Source organism: Camelus bactrianus, chromosome 13 (genome assembly GCF_048773025.1).
Source record: "Camelus bactrianus isolate YW-2024 breed Bactrian camel chromosome 13, ASM4877302v1, whole genome shotgun sequence".
NCBI lineage: Eukaryota > Metazoa > Chordata > Mammalia > Artiodactyla > Camelidae > Camelus > Camelus bactrianus.
The window spans coordinates 12,551,233-12,576,857 of NC_133551.1; the positions used below are offsets into that span (position 1 = coordinate 12,551,233).

A 25,625-nucleotide genomic window follows, 5' to 3' on the forward strand; every position below is an offset into this window, starting at 1 on the left:
CTACATTTACTTAGGGTCTACTTTAATGTCCCATTATAGAATTAAAAAACAAAACAAAACAGGTCTTGCACATCTTTTGTTCGATTTATTTCTAGGTAACTTAGTTTTGTTGTTTTTGTAAAAGTTGTTTTAAAAATACTACGTATTCTAATTATTTGATCATAGTCCATAGACATGTCACTGACTTTTCTGTGCTTTCATCTTACAACCAGAATCTTGGATAAACTATGATTGCTGGCAGATTGTAGTCTTTTGCGTCTTCTAGGTAGATAATCGTATCATCTGCAAGTAATAACCATTTTATATCCTCCCTTTCAATCCATGTATTATTGAGAGTAGCAGAGATCAGTTTTGAAAAGAAGTAGTACTAACAGGCATCCTAGTCCTAGTCCCCAGTTTTAAAGGGAATGTTTCCTCATATGGGATGAGGCTATTGATTTTAGTTACTTGTGTTTTTTGTTTTCCTATAGATACCACTTACCAGTTTAAGGAACCGCCTCCCCGCCCCTGCACCGCTTTAAAGCAGGAATGTGATCAGCTTTTTCTAAATTTATTACTTTTTCTCCTTTAATCTGTTAATAAAGCAAATGGCAATGACAGATTTTCTAATGTTAAGCCATCCTTACATTACTAGGATAAGCCAAATTTGCTAATGTCTTTTACAAACATCACGGAATCTGATTTGGTAATATTTTGCATAGTATTTTTATATTAATATTCATGAGTGAAATTTGCTAGTAACCTACTCTTGTATATTTTGTTATCTGGATTATACTGACTTCATAGAATGAGCTAGAAGATACAGATTTTCCCCATTATCTCAAAAGCTTTCTATGTGGTTGAAATAATTTCTTCCTTAAAAGTTTGGAAGGATTCACTTGTAAAGGAATCTGGACCCAATGTTTTCTTCGTGGACTTTGAACTCCTGCTTTGATTTCTTTAACAGTTATGAGATTATTCAGGCTAACTTCTTCCCCAGTTAGTTTCCTTATACTTTCCAAAGATTAGCCCCACTATTTTAAGTTTTCAAATTAAGTTGTTTACTGTTGATAGCATTTTCTTTCAATGAAAAAAAACTTTGCTGTGTTTGCATTTTCATTTATAATAGATAGCATTTATGCCTTCTCTCACTTTTCATCTATTCAGAGCTGTGTCTGTTTTGTTAGCATTTTCAAGGAACAAGCTTTTGGTTTTTGTTTCTATTATATTGATTACTTTTACTGTTTACTTTCAGTTTATTGTTTTTTTCCCCTAACTTCTTAAACTGAACAATCAATTTTAACTTTCCTTTTTCTAGCAAACATTTAGTTTATAAAGTTCCCTGGAAGAACCAATTTTGCCACGTCTTCTCAAGTTTTGGTATGTAATGTTTTTACTATTACTCAGTTACCTAAGTATTATTTCTTCATTTTCTCCATTATTTAAAGGGCATATTTTTTCTCAATTATGAATATATACATATTTAATCTTTCCGTTCTAACCAGTTAGAAAATATAATCGGTATAACTATAATTTTCTGCAGTTTATGGCTCAATTTTTATAAATGCTCTGTATGTACTTGAAAAGAACTTGAAATGTCTTGTTATATGCAGACATCTGTATGTCCACTGGACTGAGCTCATTGTTTTTTTCAAGCATTCTGTAACTTTGCCAATTAAAAAATTCAGTAATATGAGTTGAAATCTTCCACCCTGATGGGAATTTGTTTTTTTCAGTGGCTCTAACAATTTTTGCTGTATGTACGTAGGGAGTATTTTATTCAATACATATATGCTTAGAATTATATCATCTTTTTGGAGAACTGAATCATTCATCATTGTGTAGAAACACTCTACTCTTGGTGGTACTCATTTTTTCAAGATGGGTCTAAAATCAGTTTTGTTTGATATTAGGTAGAGCTACCATAGTTGTAGCCTTACTGGTTTTTGCATCATATATATTTCCTTATAGTTTTACTTTCAACTTCTCTATGTACATATATTTTAGATTTATCTTTCTGTAAATATTACAGAGCCAGATTTCCTTTTAAAAATCTATACCTTGCTTTTAAGTAGTAAACTTGTTCCATTTACATTTATTATGATTAATGATACACATTGTTCAAATGTAATTAGATTTATTTCTACCATCCTACCTTTGGTTTGGAATTTATACACAGTATTTTCTTTTAATGAATAAACTTGACATTTTATGACCATACATTTAACAGTTAGTCAGTGTCTTGACACCCCAACAATAAAAATAGAATACTTCAGCTCCAATTTTCGCGATCTCAATTTTCTTACTATTGCTGTCCAGATTTTGTTGATTTAAAACAGAAAAAAAAAAAAAGGCTTTGTCTGATCTATTGATTTGGTTTATTCAGATCTACCTAAGTGTTTACCATTTTATTTGCTCACCAGCCTTTTTTGTATCTTAGATCATTTGGGGATCATTTTCTTTCTCCTCGAAGCACTTCCTTAGAGTAGAACCCTTGATCATGAACCCTCCTTTAAAAAAGAGTATTTTCAATTGCTCTCATTCTAAAAAAATTTGTTTTTTACTTTCTACATAATTCCAGGTTGACATTTTATTTTCCAGTACTCTGGAAACAATATTTCACTGCTTTTACCGTTGCTATTGAAAATTCAGTTGTTAGTCTACATAAATTTATATTCCGTATGCAGAATATTGTGCTTATTAAATACGTACCATCCTTGGGAGGTTTACAGTACTGCCTCTTTAAATATTGCCTCTCTTCCATTCTTTCCTGTTGGGTCTTCATTTTCTGTAACTCTTAACCTTCCTTTCACATTTTCCACTCCCTTATCCCTTTATTTATTTGGGAATGATTTTTCAGATACTATCTTTCAGTTCTCCAGCTCTCTTTTCACCTGTCTAATCTGCTGTTAATGCTTCCACTGAGTTTCAGATTTGATCAATTATATTTTTTATTTTTGGGTTTTTTAAATTTGTTAATTTCTCTCAAACTTCATTGTACATATTTATCCTGGTAAATTTTAGGTGTGTAAACATTTTATATAGAGCTATTTTATATTTTGTATCTGAGAATTCTAATACTTGCAAACTTTTAAAGGGCACGTCTCTATTTACTGTTTTTGTTGGCTTTCATTCAAGACAACTTGCTGTCGCTCATGTAGCTGGTGATCTCTGATAGTGTATGACTTGATCTTAATCTGTGGAAACCCTACATGCCCAGCCTGGGGAAGCTTTCATTCAGAAAGTATTTGATTCCACCGGTATAGAGTGATGTGCAAAACAGAACTTGAATTCCTCCTGAAGGATTTCTGGAACAGAACATAAATTCTACTGCTATTCCAAGGTTTGTCACCTTCATAATGGTGTTGCTACAGACATCTGTCCTTGGCAACGACCTCCACTTCTGGGTGCCTGCATTTCCAGGCCAGCTCCCTGCCGTTTTAGCTCTCACCCTCCCACTTCCTGCTTCTCTGGCCTGCCCTGTGGGCTCAGCTTCCGGGCCCATCCTCTGACTATTCTCACCCTTATTCTGGGATCCTCCCTAATCCTTAGGTGCTGAAGCCCTCTTGGGGCTAGATTCATGCTCGAGATTGTTCATTTTTTCGGGGTGAGGGGCCGTCTGAGCCCACTCATACCTTTAATAAGAGCAGCAGTGCCTCATGTTAGTTGTTGTACTGGGTGCCTGAGAGCGTCCACTTAGTTATGACACTAAAAGTAAAAATTATGCAAGATTTTTGATACCTACAAGTTACTTAAAAACTTACCTCTATTTATATATGTGTATGTTTATATACATGTTTATAAATACATATATTTATATACGTATATACATATGAAGCTTATATCTCAGAGAAACGCAAGAGCTCCCAGGGCAGCTAGGGGCAAATGAGAATTCTAAATTAGGACTATGATCCGTTGACTGGCATCCGCTCCGTGGCTTTCTCACACTCACCTCAGTTGCTTTGGGAGAATTAGCAGCACCTGTGAAAGTTCTGTTAGATTTGAATCTACCGGGCAGCTGTTACCCAGTCACCATATAATGGCGATTTCCATTATGACCTTCGCTTGTGTTACATAACCTCAAACAAGAGGAAGTTCACACAAGGCTGGTGCTTGCACTTTAGCGTTAATGCACGGCATTCTTCATGTATGAAAACTTCGGTGCCCCCCCCCCCCACTTTTCTATATTCGGTGTCTAGCACACAGTAGGCGCCCCATAACCACTGAATGAAAGATGCTACTAATCTTACAGGAGCAAATCCAGAAATTTCCCCATTATTACCAGTGAAGTAGACATTTTGGTCTGACTCTTAATGATTTTGCCTTTCCCGAGGACAAAAAGTATTTGCAAGAAGGCTAATAACTCAAGTTAACTAGTCTCTGAGATCTTGGATATAATAAAGTGAATACATATTTTGACCAACAGGAAGTTTCCAAAAGGAAATAATACTTAAAAACAAACTTACAAATTACAATCTATTTAAACTTTAATTTGTGCATTTGTGGTAATTTATGACTGCAAAACACTTTTTCTTAAAATGACATAAAGGCACATTTCATTTGAATGCATAGTGTACCATTCTAAAATATCCTAATTTCCTTACAAAGTGCTTGAGCAGTCACTTACACATACAGTAATAGCAAAATATATTTACACTCTATGGAGTTTAAAAATTTTTAACCTAAAATATATATATTTTAAAAACTACAGAAAAAATTAGTGCTTTCTTCAGCTTAATTGTGTGAATATACCCTGCCCTCTAATTATTTTTAGTGATTGACTTCAATTAAAAAAAAATTCTGTACACTGTGTAGTTACAAAACGCTATGTCAGTTTTTAATGCTAAAAAGTCTATTTTAGACATTGCTCTCTATGCATATTTGAGAACCAGAAAAGGTGAGCAGACTGTACCTCAAAAGTATTTAGTGTTTTTTTTTAATGTTGTATTAACACTGTTTACATTAAGACCATTTAAGCTAAGATCCTCTACTGTCCTTTACCAAGGAAGTTAACTGGCATTTTAAAATAATTTTAAACATAAGTACTCCCTCTTTCTGTAAGATTTCCTCCAAAGGATCATGGGTAATAATCAATTTGTAAGGAAATAGGAATTATCTGTGAACAATTTTAATTGTTCTCAGAGTACAACAAAAACATGCCAACACATCCTGGTAAGGCTGAAGAATTTATAAATGCTTTAAGCTCAACTGTCTTATAATCAGTGTGCTTTCATTTTTTTCACAGGATTTAAACTTGAGCAATTTTAAAGATATGAGATCATGGTGATTGAATTGTTTAACTCAGTATGGTTAGTTAACAACTTGTTATTCCTGAGGTATGATGACCCTAACATGCTAATAAGCACAGAATCAACGATGGTGTTATTGAACTGAGGAAAAACAAAGTCATAGGCTAGGAGGGAAAATAATTAAAACAAAACAAAACAGAAATAAAAACAAACTCCAGGCAAGTAGAAAAGTCATGGCCTGCAAAAAGACTCTTCTATAAGAGCATTGAAAAAGCCACAATGGATCCTCTGAACAGTTGTAAAAAGTATTTGATCAAATTATTTTTGAGACTTTTGAGGTACAGCTTTAGTGTTATAATAATTTTTATAAAATATAGACTGTTTTATCAAAAATATTTATACATTCTGTTATAATATATTGCTTTTGCCCTCAGTAACTGCCAATATAAAATCTGGATCCAGTGGCCTAAAATGTACAAATGCACTTAATGTACATGCTGGAGTCTGAGGTGTCTGCTTGGCCACTGTACAAAGTGATGAAGTGGTGAAATTAAATAATAAACCTACAACACAGAATACATTACAACTTGCACATATACATGTTCACAGCATGTATACAATGATAATCCCTATGTTTTAACAAAGATATAGTTCTCTTCTACAGTAGACACAAGAAGATGAACTAGGTTGATAAATGTACAATGAATATCAAAAAAGGAGTAATCAGTTCACTGATTCTGGAAGAAGGTAGGACTGAACGTACTGAGTAGCTAGACTTTGGGAATGCATACAGGTAACAGCGTCTTGGTACAGGCTGGTCGTAAGTCCTCATTCTTAACATTTTAAGTAAATGTAGATGTAGAGTTGTTCCTGTTTGTTTCACCATGGTTGGTTTAAGAAACAAAAAAGTTGTTTGGCAAGTAGCTCTGTTGGAAAGCTATGAGGCTCTGTTACATGGTTGGTAAAGGTAAGGCAATAAAATTTTTCTTCTAATAAATATAGAAAATTTATAATACAAGACATCAATTCATTTCGTTTAAAAAAAAAAAAGGCCCCAAAATGTGCACAAACTACCACTACATTTTTTTGATATTACAGTAATTTCTTTAAAAAAATAAGAGCATTTGCCTTATTCAAACAAAATCATACTGTGTGTGGATGGCAATGGCACCCCAAGCCCTCCTTCCTCTTTCTGGAAACGCAGCTGAGGGCAATGGCTCCTCAGCCCTGCTCCCACTTCAGGTGGGCACACGGCGAAGCTCGGGGCTGCAGAAGGGTGTTTTTTGTTTTTTTTTTTCCTTTTTTAAAAATAAGACTATTGATCCAAAAGTATTCATCTGTGAGAGATTTTCACGGCCGATGTTCATTCAGCTTAAATTCCATGAAACTGTTTCCAGTGCTCGATTTACATTGAAAATACACTGAGAAGCCACTTTTCAAGACGGTATTAGAACAGTACTTTTAAACACATCTTCATATGTTTACAGTAACTCAGAAGCTATTGGTGGCAAATGAAGGGTTGCTATTTTTAAGAGGTCTGCTTGTGAGTGGGTCTCCTTTGTTTCACAGTGTATAGGAACTCAACACCAATCAGCGATGTAGTCAAAATCTCTGAACATTTCCTGCTCCTCTTCTGAAAGTATCCTCGGTTCTCGAGGGGGAGTCAGAATAGGTGCTTCTGAGGTAAATTCATCATCAAAATTACTGACATCTTCCCGGCCTCTAATGGTAGGTACAAACGGCGGCTTTACTTTTTTGTCCATCAGAGCACTCCAATCAATTAGCTGCATTGCAAAATATAAAACGACCAGTTTAGCTTCCTACTCTTAATTCCTATAGTTTCATTAAAAAAAAGAATTAAACTTTCATACTTACTCGGAAAAATGGGTGCTTTTTTACATCCTCTGCATCTTTCTCTCCAGCTCCAAGGCGCCGCTCAGGATTTCTTCTTAATAACTAACACAACATAAAGGAAGAAATTTAAAATAAAACCCGGGACTTCATTGATAAGGATTTTTAGAACTTGCAAAGTTTAGACGCTTCTTTTGACGTGTGTTTGTCTAAACCATGCAACATCTACGACTGAAAAACAACTTCTAAAATTCTACTGAGAAATGTCTTCAATATAAAAGAAGTCAAGGAATTCAGAAACCACTGATTCTTACCCTTCTCATGATTGAGATGGCTTCTGTAGATAAGAACCTTGGGTACCTTACTTCATCGTTTACAATACTGTCAAACACTTCCTCTTCATCATCACCAGGAAAGGGAGACTAGAAGAAATATCTCTGAGTCAGTCAAATTGCATTTTAATACAGTAAAATCTTACCTATCTGAAGTTCTGAAGTACAACCAAGAACCAGGTAGTGGGGAAAAAAAGAAAAAGGAAAAACAAAAACAAAAAAACAAATCCACCGAAACACCAAGCAAATAAGGACTACACAAGGCCACAATAGACGCACAGAAGATATGTATCTATTATCCAGAGATACACCATATACTCCTGCGGAAATCTTCGTGTGGAAAGACAGAAGGAAACGGGTAAGGCAAATATGGTATTACGTGTTACTGCAGAGGGAAGCACAGAGTTTGAGGAAATACATCAGATATGGACGTGCTTTGAATTTCACAGCCAGTAGCAAATTAATGACGGCAAAACACAGAGACTGTGGTGTAATGATGGCACTGAGAAGCAACTGCCCACAAAATTAACCCGAAAGGAACAAAAGAGCACACAATTACAGGCATATTTAATGCTCTATACACAATAGGTCTTAGGGCAGTTCAATAAGCAGAATATTAAACTGTTGCCCATAATGACAATAATGACCCCAAATCATAAAAAAGTAGTTAAGTAACATTCACTGTAACAATTTGATGTACACAGGCATGAACTCTCAACCACGTTGGAAATGTGGCCGTGAAGCATGACTTACTACCTCAGAATCTCAGATGACTCAGATCTGGCTGCTTGCTTCCTGTCAGTTTCAGTTATTAAAGAAAAAGAACCCAGAGCCAAGGGGAAGGCACTATTAGCGGAGAGCGCGATCTCTGCCCCAAGCAATCTGTGAAAGTGAACTCAGAACCCAACTTCCTAAAGCTGGGCTGCTAATCTTACTGCTCATATCTAAGAAAACCTCAAACTTTTCAGTCATCTAACCTTAGTTATGATTTGCTAAAACCTGGTTTTATCAAGTTTGTTGCATCAAAACCAAGTTTGCTCATTCACTCATTCAAAACACGTAAGTCAAATACCTGCTATATGGGACAACATAAATTTTTCTGAGATTGAGACTGTAAGTTAGGGGAAAATTCTATTTCACAAGGATTCTCCATCAGAATTTCAAATGGTAACACATAGCTCTTTTGTCTCCTATTTGATCAGTCGATTCTGTATTTGAAAACTAACACTCTACAAGTCTCTGAACAGTGAAGATATATCTATGTATTTGTTAAGTTGTTAAAGTTCCTTTTTCCTGCAAATAGATTATAAACAAACAGGGCTCACAATGAAAGGCCAGCAAACGTGCTTTAAGCACACAGAAAAAGAACCCTGTAGTCTGCTCAGCCATCGAAGCCCTCACTCCAGTATCTGAGGCTGCTTCCAACTCCGCTGACACTTTCACTCCCATTCGGCACAGAGAAAGGGGCCCTGACGCATTAGTTGATTCCTACAGTCTTCCAAGTCCTCAAAACTCAGACAGATACAAATACAAACTTGAAAATGCACAATGTATCCAGTGAGTTTTCAATCATTTGTAGTAATAGAGGAATCAGATATAAACTTTAACTGAACCTCACTTTTATAACATTAAAAAAAGGTATTGTTTACATCTCACCAGTGCTATGGATGTGTGTACCAATGAGTTTTAAGTTTAGTTCTTTTCCTAACTACACTTTCAAAAAGGTGCTAAAAAGAAATGATGTTGCAAAAAGCAATTGTGAAGAAACAGCCAGATTCATTGTCTTTCATCTCCTAGTAAGTGAGAGCTTCATCAATTAGGAGCTCTTTTAAAAAAATATGGAATAGGAGCATCCCCATTTGTCCACTGCCACGTTCCCCAGACACACAATTAAGTGGCTCTCGATTCTATAGTATTTTGCAATAAACTCACATTTTTGCATGTCACCTCTAATGTGGCAAGTAAATTTTAAGCAAGCACATAATTTTTGTTAACTTAAATCTCATACATAATTGAATACTACATTTAAAAAACAAAAACAAAAGTGTTACTTAAAAAAGAAGAAGTTCAAGTGTGCCACAGCTTACAGAAGCAACTATAATGAGCACTTTTGGAAAGTAAAGACCACTGTGGATTAGGGATAAAATGTATCTTTCCATCTTAAAGTACCATGCACTTTTCTAAACAGGTGAAAAATTCAGATCTGAATCCTTGGTCTGAATAATAGAAACAAGTTTGGGTGGATTCAATACCCTATTCCTGGAGGCAGCAAAGCAGAGACAGGTGAAAATCTCAGCCCCACTGTATGAGAGCTGTGTGATTATAAGCAAGTTATTAGCCATTTTGGGTCTCTATTTATATGCATCTGAAAATAAACGTAAGACTCCTACTGAGCTCATTAAAGGTTGCTGGAAAATTAAATGAGCTAATATTTATACAGCACGTAGAACAGGGTCTGGCACACGGTAGACATTTTAATTGGCTACTTTCGCCCCTCTTTTCCAAGTTTCTACTCCAACTTGACATACCAAAAGGCACTGTCATTGGAGGAACTAAAATAATTTATTTGTTTGTTTGGGATAACTGTCACTAAACTGCAGTGCCAAACTTCAGAAATTTCTGACATTCAGTAATTCAGTCACCCCTTCATTCAGCTACTACTTCATTCCCACCTAGAATGTGCAAGGAAGGCTGCTGGCATTAGGGAAACCGGAACAATGAACCAGTCCCGTAAGATAATTTTTCTTGCATCTTGAGACCATCAAGCCCCTCTACTAAGGAGTTTTCAATTGCTTGACTAAATATTTACTCTTTTCTAATTCCACCCTAATTTACCATTTCCAACAATTTATAACAAGATAGATCAGCCTCCTTTTACTGCTTTATTAATCAGATATAATCCACTGTTTCCCAAGTGGTAACAATTTCTATGTACAAATAAGTTAGTCCAAGAAATTTAAGTTAATTTAAAGAAAACAGTAGGAAAAAATGTTACTCTTTTCGATTCTTCTGTGTTGCTTTTGAAGGTAACACTTATTTTGCCCAACGTATGGCTACTTTTCCTTATACAGAGTGCATTCTTTTTATTAGTCTTGCTTTCTATTTCCTATGAAATGATCAGTCATGTATGGTTGTGTTTTAGAATCATAAAGCATAATCATAGCAACACTGAAATATGAAGCTGTTTTCTAGTGTTAGTAACGCATTCCACAGACAATACAAAAATCTACAAAAGACAGTGAAGGTCAATGGAGAACACAGGCAACTGTAAGTATATTACAAATATTTATAACACTTTAAGTTCCACTTAGGCAGGAGCTGTACTAAATGGTTTTGTAAGTGACGTGCTGTGCGCTGTCAGTCACTTTTCTCTTCTCCCTATTTTACACCGCTTACCTCCCCAACGAGCATTTCATATATAAGCACACCAAGGCCCCACCAATCGACAGCCCTCGTGTAGGATGTTTCTGTTAACACTTCCGGGGCAAGAAATTCAGGAGTGCCACAGAATGTGCTTGTTCTGTCTCCATATCCCATTCCTGCAAAGAGGTAAAATTTAAATATTTGTTAGCAAAGGAAAAAATGAGCATGAAATTTAGAAGATGTCCTTAGGAAGCAAAATTAAAGGTGTGCATTTGTGCATGGTGTCCAGACTCAAGACACAGCAAGGACTTTTAAAGAAAATGCTAAGGACTGGTAGAGAAAACTGTGCAACAGCAACTCATACTATTTAATTAATGGGTAAAAATAAGTACATAAAGGTTCCATACTTTGTTTTATTATTTATTCTTTCTATCTTGTCACTTCTTTACATTTACATTACAAATGCTCCACGTGCTGCTAGGAAGTTAAATTTAAAATAGTATGCATTTATTTTGATTGAAAATCTCAAATGAATCTGTAAGACTATGGGAGCAAAACTTGAAGGGCATAATTAAATACAATAACACATTAAGGTGGAGGAATTTCCCCCCTTAACATTTCTTTAATTTTGTCATATTCTTTTTTTTATTTTCAATAAAATGCCATTTTAAAAAATAGTTGATACAATATCTATATTAGTTCTACACAAGCCTTTTAAGTGACTTGGAGAAGATTAAGAAAACAAAGACAGAAACAGAACTAACATTTTTGATTTTTATGATTTTTATTTTCTGCTCTGATCACATTAATTAATCCAACTACTTATGAATTAAACATTCACTGAGTACTTAAGATGTGCCAAGCACTACACTATATGCTATGGAAAGAAAGCTAAATAATAAGAGGCTACCAGAGAAGAGGGGGAGACAGACAATGTTCACTACAGTACACTGTATTAAATGTACCTATGCGTTATATATTAGGCACTGTGCCATATGCTTCTCTCTAATTCTCATAGTTACCCTAAGCAAGAAGAGTTCTATTCATTTTATAGCTGAGGAAACAGACTCAATGAGCGTAAGAGTAACTCATCCAAAGACACACAGCAAGTAAGTGGCAGAGCCAGGATTCAAACCTAAGACTGTCTGGTGCGCGAGCCTATGCTCTCTGCACTTTCTTTTGCTGCCTTTGACTCAGACTCCCTGGGTACGTACTTGTTCACGCACACGCAAACGATTCCTGAGGGGTATGAATATTTCTTATTTAAAATGTTAAAAGTTTTAAGAAGCAGGGGAGTTTTTAGGCCTATATAATTTACTCTGCACAATCTCAGCAGAGCAAAAAATCTGGTGCTTAACCAATGCTTTCTTAGAGTAGTGACAGAGAATCTTAGTTTTAAACTATAATTTCTGAAAACCTAACCTTATTCATATTCACAGAATAAATTCTTAATAATGTGATAAGTAGGTTAAATGAACAATCCAACATGTCTCAATAAAGAATAAATTAAAGTTAAAAATACACTTTGCTTTCCATAGACAGGCTTGAAAAGAATTAAAGTACCAAGGAATAGTAATCTATTAGAAAAAGCACTTTAAAATATCTAATTACCTTCTTTGCAAAGACCAAAATCGGCAATTTTCACAAAGCCCTCTGTATCTAGCAATAAGTTATCCAATTTCAAATCTCTGTTCAGGGTAAAAAAATGCAAAATGAAAAAAAAATCAATAAAATCAGTAGATAATGTAGTAAAAAAATCATTTCAATAAGAGCCATATTTTCTCTTTACTAAAAAAAAACTGAGTTTTTTCAAATTAGGGTTGAGATTTAAATACTGTCTTGCAAGTATTCATTTTCTTCCTTTTGGCAAGTTTATTACTTTATATAACACAGCTTCCGACTAATTTTCCCCGTTATATAGAAAAGGAAAAATGTATTTAAAAGAGGAATGTTTTATCTATTTAAATACGTATTTTAAAGCATAGGAGGAGTTCAAGTGTATTTAACTCAATTTTTATTAATTTGTTATTCATGATAATCTGACTTCTAAGTTTGACGTTTGCCTACCCACCATCCATAAGAAAGAACTGTCAAACTAACAGTACAAATAAGGTGTCTGGGAGTAGGTTTAACCAAACTTCTAAGGGAATAATTCAAAATAAAGAGAAAGTTACTGAGTATACTAAATGATTGCAAGTTAGGTTGAAAATTTTATTCTTTGAGTAAAATAGGGCCATGAGGAAACCATTACCTTGGGAATATTGTAAGACGTTTGAATAAACTGATGTTTATACTCCTTTTAATTCTGACCAGCCCTCCCAGAACTTGCCCAACCTACAGTGATACCATTCAAAGTGTGGCCCACAGACGAGCTGCTGGGCTGTGAACTCTCTGTTCCTTCCTGGTCTGTGATGTGGGGAGGAGTCTGTGCCAGCACAGAAGTCAGTTCTGGCACCAAGCACACTGTTTAGCTGATGGCAAGACTTAGTGAAGGAAGCAGAGTGATGTCTTACAATCTGGCACAAGCTACTCATCACGGACAAATTTTGAGGAGTCGTCGTCTACAGACGTTTTCTGTAGTGGGTCTAATGGACGCAAAATATTCACCAGGATGAATATTGTTGGCAAACTGTGTTATCACAAGCCAATTTATAATCTGACTATTCTACTTGGGGAATGGGCAGAAGAGCACGAACAAAGAAGCTCATCACACGGTTACTGTGTGAAACATGTCTTTCAAAATTGGAGTCTACCTTTTTCAGAGGTCACTCATCATATGAAAGATAAAATTAAGAAGCTGATTAAACACAAAATATCCTTATTTATTTTTAATTCTAATTCATATAAAAATAAGCAACTAGAAAGTATCAAAACTTTACTTACCTATAAACAATTTTGTGTTCATGTAAATACTGCAACCCGAGCACTACACATGCAGCATAAAATCTGTGTGAAAAATTAAATCAAAAGAAGTTTATTAAGTTCCACTGCTCTCGAATTCCAGTTTATACTTTTATGTTCAGAGCAGAATTCTATAGTTCATTATTTCACAAACACTTACCATGTGCCAGACATGTAAGTAAGACATGTGCTAAACATTAGGGCTAAAATAAAAAAATAAGAAAAATACAGTCTCTAAAACGGAAGCCAGTATCTTTGCCTGGTGGAGTCACGGAAGCCTGTGGACAGCAGACATCTGACCTGGTTCTGTAGAAGTAATTACACCATGACATAAAGGCGGAAGGATGCTGTGAAAGGCAGGAATTTTGTGGGGAAATGTGGGGCATCCCCCTAAGAGGGAAAGGACCAGAGGTATCAAAGGTGTAACATGTTTGACAACCAATAACAAGTTTGTTGTGGCTGAAATAAAGGATGGGGAAGAAATGGTGGGCGATGAGGCTGAAGAGACAGCCTGAGGTCAAGTCATGAAGGACTCTGAATTCTGTGTTATGAATGCAGGCATACGTTGTTTTACTGCATTTTTACCTTACTGTGCTTTGTAGATAATTGCGTTTTTTTTTTTTTTAAACAAAGTGAAGGTTTATGGCAACCCTGCAAGAAACAAGACTATAGGTTCCATTTTTCCAACAGCGTTTGCTCATTTCAGGTTTCTATATCACATTTTGGAATTCTCTCAATATTTAAAACTTTTTCATCATTGTTGTATTTGTCATGATGATCTATGATCTTTGATGTTATTATTGCAAAAAAATTACAATTTGCTGAAGGCTCAGGTGACAGCATTTTTTTTTTAGCAATAAAGTATTTGCTAATCAAGGCATTTACATTTTTTTAAGACATAATGCTATCTCACACTTAATAGATTAAGGTATAGTGTAAACATAAGTTTTATATGTACTGGGAAACCAGCAAATTCATGTGACTCACTTTATTGTGACATTCATTTTATTGCGGTGGCCTGGAACCGAACCTGCAGTATCTCCAAGGTATGCCTGTACTGAAAATTCTTCCCTTAGCAATAGCCAGTCAAACCATTTCAGTTGGGACAGAATGATCAGATTTATGTTAGATTTTTCTTGATAGCAGTGTGAAGGTCAGAGTGGAAGCAGGTGTATACTCAGAGGGAAAAGGAGCAGACAAGGCTAGAATGAAAGTACAGATGAAGACCCTGAGTACCTCTAACGTAGCAGCAAGAGAGTAAGAGATGGATTCAAGGGAGACCACAACCAGCATGGCAGGACTTGGTGTCTTATTAACTAGGAAGGATGAGGGAGAGGGAAAAGCTTAAGATAACTATGCTCAAGGTTTTCTTCTTCATGTAATGAACAGGTAATGAAATACACAAATAGCTCAAATTTTATAGGGAAGATGAGTTTGGTTTTAGACATGTTGACTTCAAATTGCCTTGAGGCAGCTGAAGATGTCTAGAAATTGGATAAACAAGTTTGGATCTTAGGAAAACTTCAATCCAGTAGAATATTAACTCTTTAGGGACAGGACCATGTTTGTCTTTTTCAGCATTTAGCCTGATACATAAAAGCCTCACTGAATGAGGAGGTAGGTAATAAAGAATGAACTTTAAAATGCAGATCTGTCTTCAAAGTAGAACCTATAAGGAGACACTTAAAAATCAGTTCTTAATTTGACAAGCAATACACGGACATTTCCTCTATAAAATACACATAATGCCCCTGGCCCCACAGCACAGGATCTCCTTCATCCATCTCCATCTTGCCCCAAGCCACTACCATCCACACAGATAACTAGTCCTGTTAGTTTTGTGAATGTTCTTCAAACTTTTAGAATGCATTCATATGACCATGTAGATAATATGTATTTACGTTTACTTATTTTTATAAAAATGGAACCATAATTTGGAGAATTTAAATATGCAATTATTTATAAATATTTGATTATATGTTATATCTTATTGAATTATCAGGAGTTTAAAAGATCCAGCTGAAGTCCATCAAAACAAATGTGATTCTCAAATTGCTTAAGGTAGTCTTTTCTTTTTAATTAGCAAACTTATTTTAGTGGCAAAATAATGTTGTAACAATTGTAAAAATATCTTGATTTCTCTTTTCTCTGTAAACAGATTGCCCTAATGATACTTAATAAATAACTGGGTATATACTATTTAAAACATCTATTTCACTGAATGCTTCCATGGCAGGTACTATGTTAAATATTTTATCAACTTATTAATTTTCAAATCAAACCTTTAAGATAAATATAGAAGCAGAAAATGAAGTTCTCAAAGAGAGAGTAACTAACTTATCTAAACTCACACAGCTAGAAAACAGCAAAGCTAGGAATCAAACTGATTTCAGTTTCATAGTCCCAGGCAGTAAGAACACAGTTTGCCCAGGGTACGCCAGCCACTCTTCTGGGCGCGCTGCTAGCACGCAGAACAGACACGGTCCTTGCTCCTGCTGCTGTGTGAGGGGAGGCAGACAATAAAAATGTAAACAATAAATTAAGATGATTCCAGGTATAGATGAAGTGCTAAGCAGAATACAAATAGAAAATAGAACAGAGTGGCCTAATTTAGACCCTCGTGATACAGTGGTATTTCAGGTAAAAGTACTCAGGAGAGGACCTTCAAAGAAATGACATTTGAGGTGAGACCTGAATGGTTAGAGGGAGGTACTTCAGATATGAAATACTGCAATGTAGCATTTTATTCTTGTATTTCACTGGGCTTGTTTCATTGATACTATATAATTTGTATTCTCAGAAAAAATAAAAAGTTTCAGGATTTTATATTTAAAAAAAAAGGCATAACAAAACAAAAATAAATTCCCACAGCAGTTAGCACAGGGCTAGGCACAGTCCAGATGTCCTGATATTAATCTTTAAACATGCAGGAGATGGATTATTAGTAGCTCTCTATTACTTTGTGGTTTTGCCTCCTTTTCTGAAAGCTTCACTACCATCAGAACTAAAGCCGTATTTCTTCATTGGAAACTTAAAAGTGTGACAGTACGACTACTGTCTACTCTACTGCATCTCTAATGGTTATGGCAAGAATCAAATCAAGGAGTGAAAGTGAAAATGTTACACCAATGTTAGCCGCCAGAATACAGACAAGTGATAATAATTCAATAATGAACCCAATAAAGGTTTACTATTGGCTTACGATTTTTATGATTTGGGATATGCTTTGGAGGTAGAATTTGGATGCTGCACGTAAGAGAAAAAGAGAATCCACAACGATCCCTGTGTTTTGGCTTGAACAACTGGTAGGCGGTACTGCCGGTTAGTAAGACAGAGAAGAACAGTGGAGTGACAGGCTGGGGGCGGGGATGGGAAACACCAGGAGTCCAGCCTGAGCTGTTAAATGTGAAATACCTACTAGCTGTATGAAGGGCAAGCTGGCCGCTGAGTGTTATCAGAGCTGAAAGTTTAGGAAAGAGGTGAGGGCTGAAGGTGTCAACCTGGTGAACACCTGCACACAGAGCAGAGCTATTAAGAGCATTTTCCTAGGTTCACAGCTCCAGATCGTAGCGCCAACACTTACGAGCTGTACAGCGGGGATGACGACAGGGGAAGAATATATACACGTGGATGTTCAATCACAAGTGTTCGCTATTAATTATTTTTATGCATTTGAATAAGCAAAATTCATACAATATCAGATTCAAAAACTACAAAAAGGTTATAGTGGAAAGTCTGCATTCTCCGCCTCTCACTGGAAGCGATATGCATACCAGTTTCTTTCATATTCTACCAGAGATGTTGTGTACACACGTGCAAACAAATAATACTGCTTCTTTTAGATTACCCTTTAAATGCAAATACAAATATCTCATACGGATATATGATACAAACTCTTCTATACTTTCTTTTTTCACTTAACAATGTACTTTGAGTATAGTTAATATTTAAAGCCATGGTCCTAGATAGCATTCCCCAGGGAGAAAATATTATTAGGAAAAAAAGAGGAATTTTATTAAAATAAACCTAAATTGTATATTTAAATGATCAAGTGTGATTTAGGGTAATCCACGAAACTTTCAACATGGAGAACAGAGAAAAACAGATACATTTACATATGGCACAAAGGTAAGTAAGGAGTCCTAATATTCCTTGCAGAGATCTGTTTTCCATTTGGGGGAAAAATAAATCTAAAATTTAGACAGCTTTTTTCCCTTCCCAAAAAGAAACAGTCATGGAGGACCTCAGAAAACGTCTCAGTACTCACACAGCTCTTGGTTCAGAAAAGACGTCAGCATGAATGTGCATCATGAGGTCCCCGCCGGCAGCATATTCCATTACAAAGCAGACGTGCTCTTTGGTTTGGAAACATGCAAAAAGGTTCACCAAAAAGGGATGCCTTACACTATTCACAGTTTCAAAAATTCTTTTTTCACACATCAGGCTGTAAGAGAAAACATTTAAAAATCACTATTTTTTTAAAAACTTCTAATTGGAAATAACGTTCTTTAAAAATTACTAAACTCTAAAATAAGCAAAATTCTTAACTATTATAACTTTAAAACCATAAAATTTGTCTTAGTTTTGCTATAAATGCTTTGAAAAATTTGGACTACTTGCTATATATAACGTCAACAGAAATATATTTAAAAAAACTAAATACGATTAGCATGACACAAAACTCGCAGTGACTGTATCAGAGTAGCACACACACGGTTAACGGGTACAGTTAATAAAAAGGCTTAATTAGGGGTGAACTGTGAAAGTTTATCAGGAATTGGCCAAAGGATTTAGCAACTTTAAATTTTTAGGGCATAACTTTAAAATATAAAGTTTGTGATCAAGGTAATTTCGAGGACTGTATATGTTTATAATTCATAAGTAATGGTATCCAAATATTCTATCATATAAGAAGTTGTGGGGTAAAGATATACCATATAAAATTTTAATTTAGAAGTCTAACTGGAAAATAAAGAGGATACACAGGGCATTCTACAACAGGCCTCAAGGAAGCTCCTGGAGAGAAAAACAATTTATCTATGAGGTCTGCAGCTATCCCAGGTTTTCCCTGTAAGAACGCTTACAAGAACAGTGGTCAAACTTACTGGCTCTGAAACATTAATTTTGCCTAAACAGCAAAAAATACCACTTTTCTTTTTCAACTTCACTTAAAACTCAGAGCAGAAGAACATCAGGTCACATATGACTCAAACAGAACCTGGAATTAACATTTTAAGCACCTGATCAAAAGAAATATACCAACAGACAAATTTTATTAACAACTGTATTATATTTATGTTTCTAATACAAAAATAGGCACTTTTTCTGGTTTGTTTTTGAGACCGGAATAAAAAATGGATGTTAATGTCTGTTTAAAAGCATTAATAATGCTTTTATTTTTAAAATAAAAGAACTGGTTAGATTTTTTGTGTGTGTGTGGTTGTTGTTGATTTCAAAATGCCAAACTAAAGTCCAGATGTTGGAGGGAGGCAGACCCATTTTCCTTTCTTTTGAGTCTTTTAAGAGTTAATTTTAAAATGTTAATCATTTAAAGATTAAAGCATTTATTTGGGTATTCAGATTATATTGCTATAACTCAAAAATATTAAATAGAATTTTGAAAACATTTAAAAGTACACCTGCTGTGTAGGAGGATCATGTAATTTTGAAGCTATGTTAATATAGCTGTCTTCTGGGTTACAAACTCAAAATACCTGTTCAGTTTTAAATACTGACAGTAAATGGGGCTATTATAAAATAGCGTTTAAATTCTATTGAATATGGTCACATTCTAGATAAACTCCTATGCTCTGATTTCACACAATGTATTTATAATTTTACATATACTCAGGAACAGAAAGCCCCACTGTAATCATTTTTAAAGCGCTGGCCTTATGTCTACATACATTTGCCAGGTTTCTAAATGACTACAAATTTAAGTCATTATTAGAAATAAATTCATGGAAGATTAAAAAGAAAGTTAATAGCTTCGACTTTATCACCATTTAAGTTTATTGGAAAGTAATGTTCAATTGGGCAAGATCTATGCGATGGATTTTAAAACAACTGATTTACTATATCAATCTAAATTTTGGCTAATGTAGACAAAATATTCAGATGAAATAAGACAAACTGACAAGACGTCTTGGTCTCAAGTGGATGACAAACATGGCCTCTTGACTGTCTATGGTTTATATTTATGGGTGAATTACTAATAAACTATGGGGGAATTTATGGAAGAGTCATTAATTCTCAACGGGATGAGTATGAGGTTAGACCTGTGTTGAACATGCAAATGGTCTAAAGGATTGATCAGAGAACGTCTCTTAAAATGGTTTTAATGCCATAGGAATTCTTTGATGAAGACTGACAGTAATGATGAGGACTGGGTAGATGTCTTACGTCTATTAGGTAAACGAGAAAGGCTCTTTATAGACCCAAATCATCACAACAATTTTAAGCATTTCATAGCACACCAAAAAGCCGCTCCGTAAGAGTCTTTAACTATTCCCACCCTAATCTAAACTGCATGTTCTCCCTGAAAGCCCACGGAACAATCAAACCTCATTCAAAACTTTAAACTTCACTCATTCTGTCCAGAACATTTTCCTCTAAATTGTCATTTTTCTTCTCTCCATGTTCCCAAATATCTTCCACCTTCCGAAGAACAGCACAAACCCAATCTTCTTTACGAGGCCTTACCTAAACCCACCAGCACACCTTCACCCTGATGTTCCCATTTATGAGCTGCTACTGTCTTTACTGTTTATTTTAAACTCAAACATATCTAGTCTCTTTTACTTACATAACTAGTGTATTTCTGTTTTATCTCCCTAAGCAGCTAGTTCTAGCCTAACTTTTTTGTGCACTTCCTTCCCAGTACATTATTAGACATGCAGGAAACTTAAAACCTTGTACAGATAGTTATTTTGGTCAGTGGAAACCACATCATTAATAAGGCCAGCCTTAGGATTGAAGTGTGTGTGTGTGTGTGTGTGTGTGTGTGTGTGTGTGTGTGTATTATATAAAAAAATCTGACTAGCTGTGCTTTTGTTCTACAACTGCAGAAGTATACTTCCACAGCTATTCTGTTCTCTTGAAATATGAACTGATAAAAAAAAAAAGGAAGCTGAGTGAGAAGGCGTAACAATGACATAAATTTGACATGCTTAGAAGTGGGGAAGATGGGACTGAGAAAAAAGGTTCTACTACTGGTGGGTGGAGAATGTGATCTTTGTATATAAATCATATTACTCAGGAGTTAGTGCATAATTTGTATCCCTTTAAAAAGATGTAGATTTGTGGTTACCAGAGATGGGGGTCGAGAGAGGCGAAACTGGATGAAGGCAGTCAAAAGGTACAAACTTCCAGTTATAGGTACATAAGTACTAGGGATGTAATGTATAACATGATAAACAAAATTAATATTGCTGTATGTTATATATGAAACAAGAGAGTAAATCCTAAGAGTTCTCATCACGAGGAAAAATAGGTATTTTTAAAATTTGTTTAACTTCATTTCTATGAGATGATGTTTACTAAACTTACTGTGATAATCATTTCATGATGTATGTAAGTCAAATCATTATGCTGTACACATGAAACATGCTGCACTGCATGTCAATTATATTTCAATAAAACTAGAAGAAAAAAAAGCAAAAAAAAAACCGTAACAAAGTAAGGGGCTGATTTGGAACTTTCTAAGATTTAAGCAAAATAATAAAATTTACACTAGAGAAAGAATATTTAGAAAAAGTATTATCAAGAACCATTAAGCATTTAAAAAACATCTACAAAAAATAAACGACTAATATGCAATAACACTGAATTCTATGGAGCTATTATTAACAAGGATGAGCTAGAAAGTGAATATAAAGGATTCTGCTTACTTGTTTACCATTCAGACTTGCAAGTAATAAATATATTACTTTAAAAAACTTGCTTGTCTATTTTCTTAATTTTTTTCTTGTCTTCCTCTAATTGCTCCTTTTTTGCTGCCCTCCTCAAATTCCTCTGAGTTTTAGTTCTCACTCTGAATCTTACATTTCTCTGTTTTCCCAGTTCTACCAGAGATTATTTTACTTCCATGTTACTGAATACGTGGATTTATAACTGACGTTAGATAAAGATCACTCATCAACTTTTCACCAACGCTGGATCAAGTTTAAGTACGGGTAATGTCCTAGTTCTGGCTAAAGCTTCATTCTCTAATCTGGACGTTCTTTTTTAATAGCAATATTAACATTATTATGTCTAGATTAAATGAGAAAGTGTTTTCCTACAGAGACAGGGCTCAAAGTTGTAACAATGTAGTAACAATATAGGAGAAAGCTATTTAAACCACAAGGTAGTACCAGTTTCCCATTATGAACAGTAGTAGTACCAGTTTCCTATTATTTTAGGATATAAATGAATTTACTATTTATGGATCTGGAATAAATATTCTTAAAAGAAAAACATCTGACCTTACTATTATTGTAATTATAAAGAGACTGACAGTGCAATTAAAGGTTTGCATTAGCTACTTACATAACAGAAAAATACAGTTCTAAGCATATAATATGGTGTTCAGAATACTTCATAAATATTAAGCAAAATCCTCTCTGAGTAGTTTTAGATCAAGAAAGAGTTTATTTTGATGTAATTGAGGAGTATGACGAACAGGTAAAAAAAAGGAGAACTCCAAAAGGAAAAGATTTTTTTACACAAAGGAAACTCACATCTTTTAAGATCTATCCGAATTCTAAGAACTTCCTATATGATGGGAAAAAATTAAAAGCAGCAATCTGATGTATCTATATGGCACTTGGAACAATTTGGTAAGGCAAGTACTACCAAAAAATGTATTTTTAAAATGTATACTTTAACTGAGGCTCAGAGATGTTCAGTGAATTGCCCTGGGGTCAAATAATGAACTAAGAAGGAACAATCAGGACTAGAGAAGTGTTCTCACTCAAGTCCCAGGCTGTTTTCATTAGACAGGGCTGTCTTCCATTAATACTAATTGATGCTTCCTGGTGGTTTAACAAAAATAGTTGCAAATATCTAATAAAAGTCTCTTTCTGTAATAAACATGCCATTTGTTATATAATAATTTCCATGTTTATAAACACTCCATTAATTTGGAATTTGAATAAAAGTATATTCTCTAACCTAATTACAGTATTACCTCCAAAGTCCTTACATTTTAACAACTGTCTGTTAAGATGTATCCATATCAGTTTACACCCAGAAAGGTAAGATGCTCTGGTCAAAAAAATGTTACTTTAAGAAAAAGAGAGAGAGAAAAAAAGAACAGACAGGTGCATTTTAAAAAGCAGAATATATTAACCATTCAGTTAACTGAAGATAATTTATAAATGATATTTTATTACTTCTGGAATATGAAATGAGAAATAGCCTCCCCCAACCACAGATGCGTAACAGATCTTATTCCATATAAACACTAACACTTCCAAGTATAAGCTTATTAGTATTAGTTTAAACCATTTGTCATCTTTCCTTGGTATCCATTAACCAGTAAACTGTCGTAAGAGTGGGGAGGAGGGTTGGCTAGAAAGAAAATATTTAATTAATGCCTACCTTATGCATTAACTTAGTTTCTTTACATATCATAGCTGCCCCCTGAACAACACGGGGTTAATCTGTGCATAACTTACAGTCGGCCCTCTGTACCTGCAGCTCCTCCACATCTGTGGCTTCAACTAGCCACAGACCATGGAAACATATTTTAGTATTTACTATTGAAAAATATCTGTTTTAAGTCGACCCGCACAGTTGCAACCCATGTTGTTTAACAGTCAAATGCATTATGAAAATAGAAAGTTGCAATATGTACATCGATTGTCATAATATCAAATTACAACTTCGGAAAAATAAACAATTTAATTAAAAAAAAACTAACCTGTCTACTTCATCTCGAGCCACAATGTCTCCTTTCTTTAAGGCTTTTATAGCAAACATCTCATTTGTGTGTTTATATTCAGCCAAAAGTACCTGAGGTGAGATTAAAATAATTATTTCCCATTTGAGCTACTACTTTTGTAGGCATTCCAAGAAAATGTAAAAGATTACCTTTCCAAAATGTCCTCTGCCCAAGACAGCACAGCATCTGAAGTCTTGTAGATTAAACTGAAACATCTGTTGAGATCTGAAAACAGGGAGGCCAGTTAAAAACAAGGCAAAAGCACGGGGCCAAATGGGCAGGAGCAAGGCTGTGTGTGTCTTCTGTACCTTCTGTCCTCAAGTTCATGATCACCACTGTATTCGAGAACTGACTGAGGAATATCAGGTTCATATTCAGAATGCGATGTTGGAAGTACACTATTTCTGTCATTTTCAGTGTCAAAAATAGTTTCTGAAACCTGTAAAATATTAAACACTCATTAAATCATAGAAACATTCACAAAACAACTTACTAGGTAAGGACAGTTAAAAAAATATTAGAAGTCAATATATATATGAGTGAGAAAATAAAATTCAGGTATTGGATATTCATTCTTATGGTTATTAATTCTACATTACTCTTATCTAAAAATGTAAAAAAAGAAATAGAGTGGAAAAACTGAAAACACTAATTTGAAAACGTATATGCACCCCAACTTCACAGCAGCACTATTTACAACAGCCGAGACATGGAAGCAACTGAAGTGCCCACCAACAGATGACTGGTTTAAGAAGATGTGATGTCTATACATACAATGGAGTATTACCCTGCTATTAAAAAAGAAATTCTGCCATCTGCAGCAATGTGGATGGACCTAGAAAATATTATGCTTAATGAAGTAAGTCAGACAGAGAAAGACACTGTATGGTATCACTAACACATGGAATCTAAAAAATAATACAAACGAATGTGTATATAAAACAGAAACAGACTCACAGACATAGAAAACAAAACTGTGGTAACCAAAGGGGAGAAGGAAAGAGGGAGGGACAAATTAGGGGTATGGGATTAGCAGATACGAACCACTATATACAATGGAAAAGCAAAAAGGATACACTGTACAGCACAGGAGTTACACCACCATCCTGTAACAACCTGTCATGGATCAGAATCTGCAAAAATACTGAATCTTGACGCTGCACATCTGCAACTGACAGAATGCTGTAAATAACTATATTTCAATTAAATAAAATGAATACATCACTGTCATCTTCAATGCATTTCAGAAACCACATTACCCTAGTCAGAAGATGAACAGTGTTCAGGCAGCATGCCATCCAGCACCAGGCAGGCTCCTGTGCTCCTAGTTAAGCAGCCTATTCCATCTCCACCAGCTCAGAGCACCCGGAGGTGTTTACGATTCACTCAGAAGAGACAGGCAATTTTTAGTCATCTGTAACGTGTACCTCATTCAGTAGGACGCTTTTACTGGTAACTCATTGGTGACAAGGAATTATACAAGGTTTAAAATGCCTTGCCTGCCCTGGTGTATCCAAATCTCGTAATTCAGCAGATTCATCTATTTCTCCAAGGGAAGAATCACGTGGCGGGGCTGGAGGAGGTTCAGGTTCCAGATCAAAGTCCAATTTGGTTACTGTAGAATCACTTATAAAAGATAAAAGCAGTAATAAAAAGTGTGTATTTTAAACAGCTTCAAAATTAAAGCAAACAATTTTATTGTTTTAAAAGTAAGCAGAACACGAACTTCAAAATACTATTTGGAACAAACAAGACTTAAGAGACTCACTGCGATCAGTATGTGTGAATGTCACAACGACTACTTCATAAAAGCAGTGCGTCTCGAAGCACTTAAGTCCCATACCTAACTGGAGGCGCCAGTTCAGGGCTGCGCGCGTCAACCACGGGGACTGCAGCGGGCACCGGGGCCTGCGGGCTGAAGGTGCCAGAATGATTTACTGTGGGAATAGCTCTTCTCACTAGCCTTCCCCAAGTGGCAATATTAATATTCATCTGAGGAGCTCTGAGAAATGTTTTGCCTGTGGA

The 25,625-nt window shown here is 35.1% G+C and overlaps 1 protein-coding gene across 3 annotated transcripts in view; it reads right to left on the minus strand.

Annotated features, from left to right (window-relative positions):
• Positions 1-4,448: 4,448 nt before the first annotated feature.
• Positions 4,449-25,625, minus strand: part of PKN2 (protein kinase N2) — a 110,876-nt gene continuing 89,699 nt past the window's right edge. For all 3 annotated transcript variants that reach the window (XM_074376063.1, XM_074376062.1, XM_074376060.1), the window contains 12 exons: positions 25,444-25,618; positions 25,100-25,226; positions 23,909-24,039; positions 23,750-23,825; positions 23,580-23,671; positions 17,943-18,119; positions 13,658-13,720; positions 12,386-12,462; positions 10,808-10,950; positions 7,394-7,501; positions 7,104-7,184; positions 4,449-7,012 (listed from right to left, as the gene is read on the minus strand). In XM_074376063.1, the coding sequence (XP_074232164.1) occupies positions 6,809-7,012; positions 7,104-7,184; positions 7,394-7,501; positions 10,808-10,950; positions 12,386-12,462; positions 13,658-13,720; positions 17,943-18,119; positions 23,580-23,671; positions 23,750-23,825; positions 23,909-24,039; positions 25,100-25,226; positions 25,444-25,618 (1,454 nt within the window). In that variant the 3' untranslated portion in view covers positions 4,449-6,808. The remainder of the gene's footprint in view (positions 7,013-7,103; positions 7,185-7,393; positions 7,502-10,807; positions 10,951-12,385; positions 12,463-13,657; positions 13,721-17,942; positions 18,120-23,579; positions 23,672-23,749; positions 23,826-23,908; positions 24,040-25,099; positions 25,227-25,443; positions 25,619-25,625) is intronic.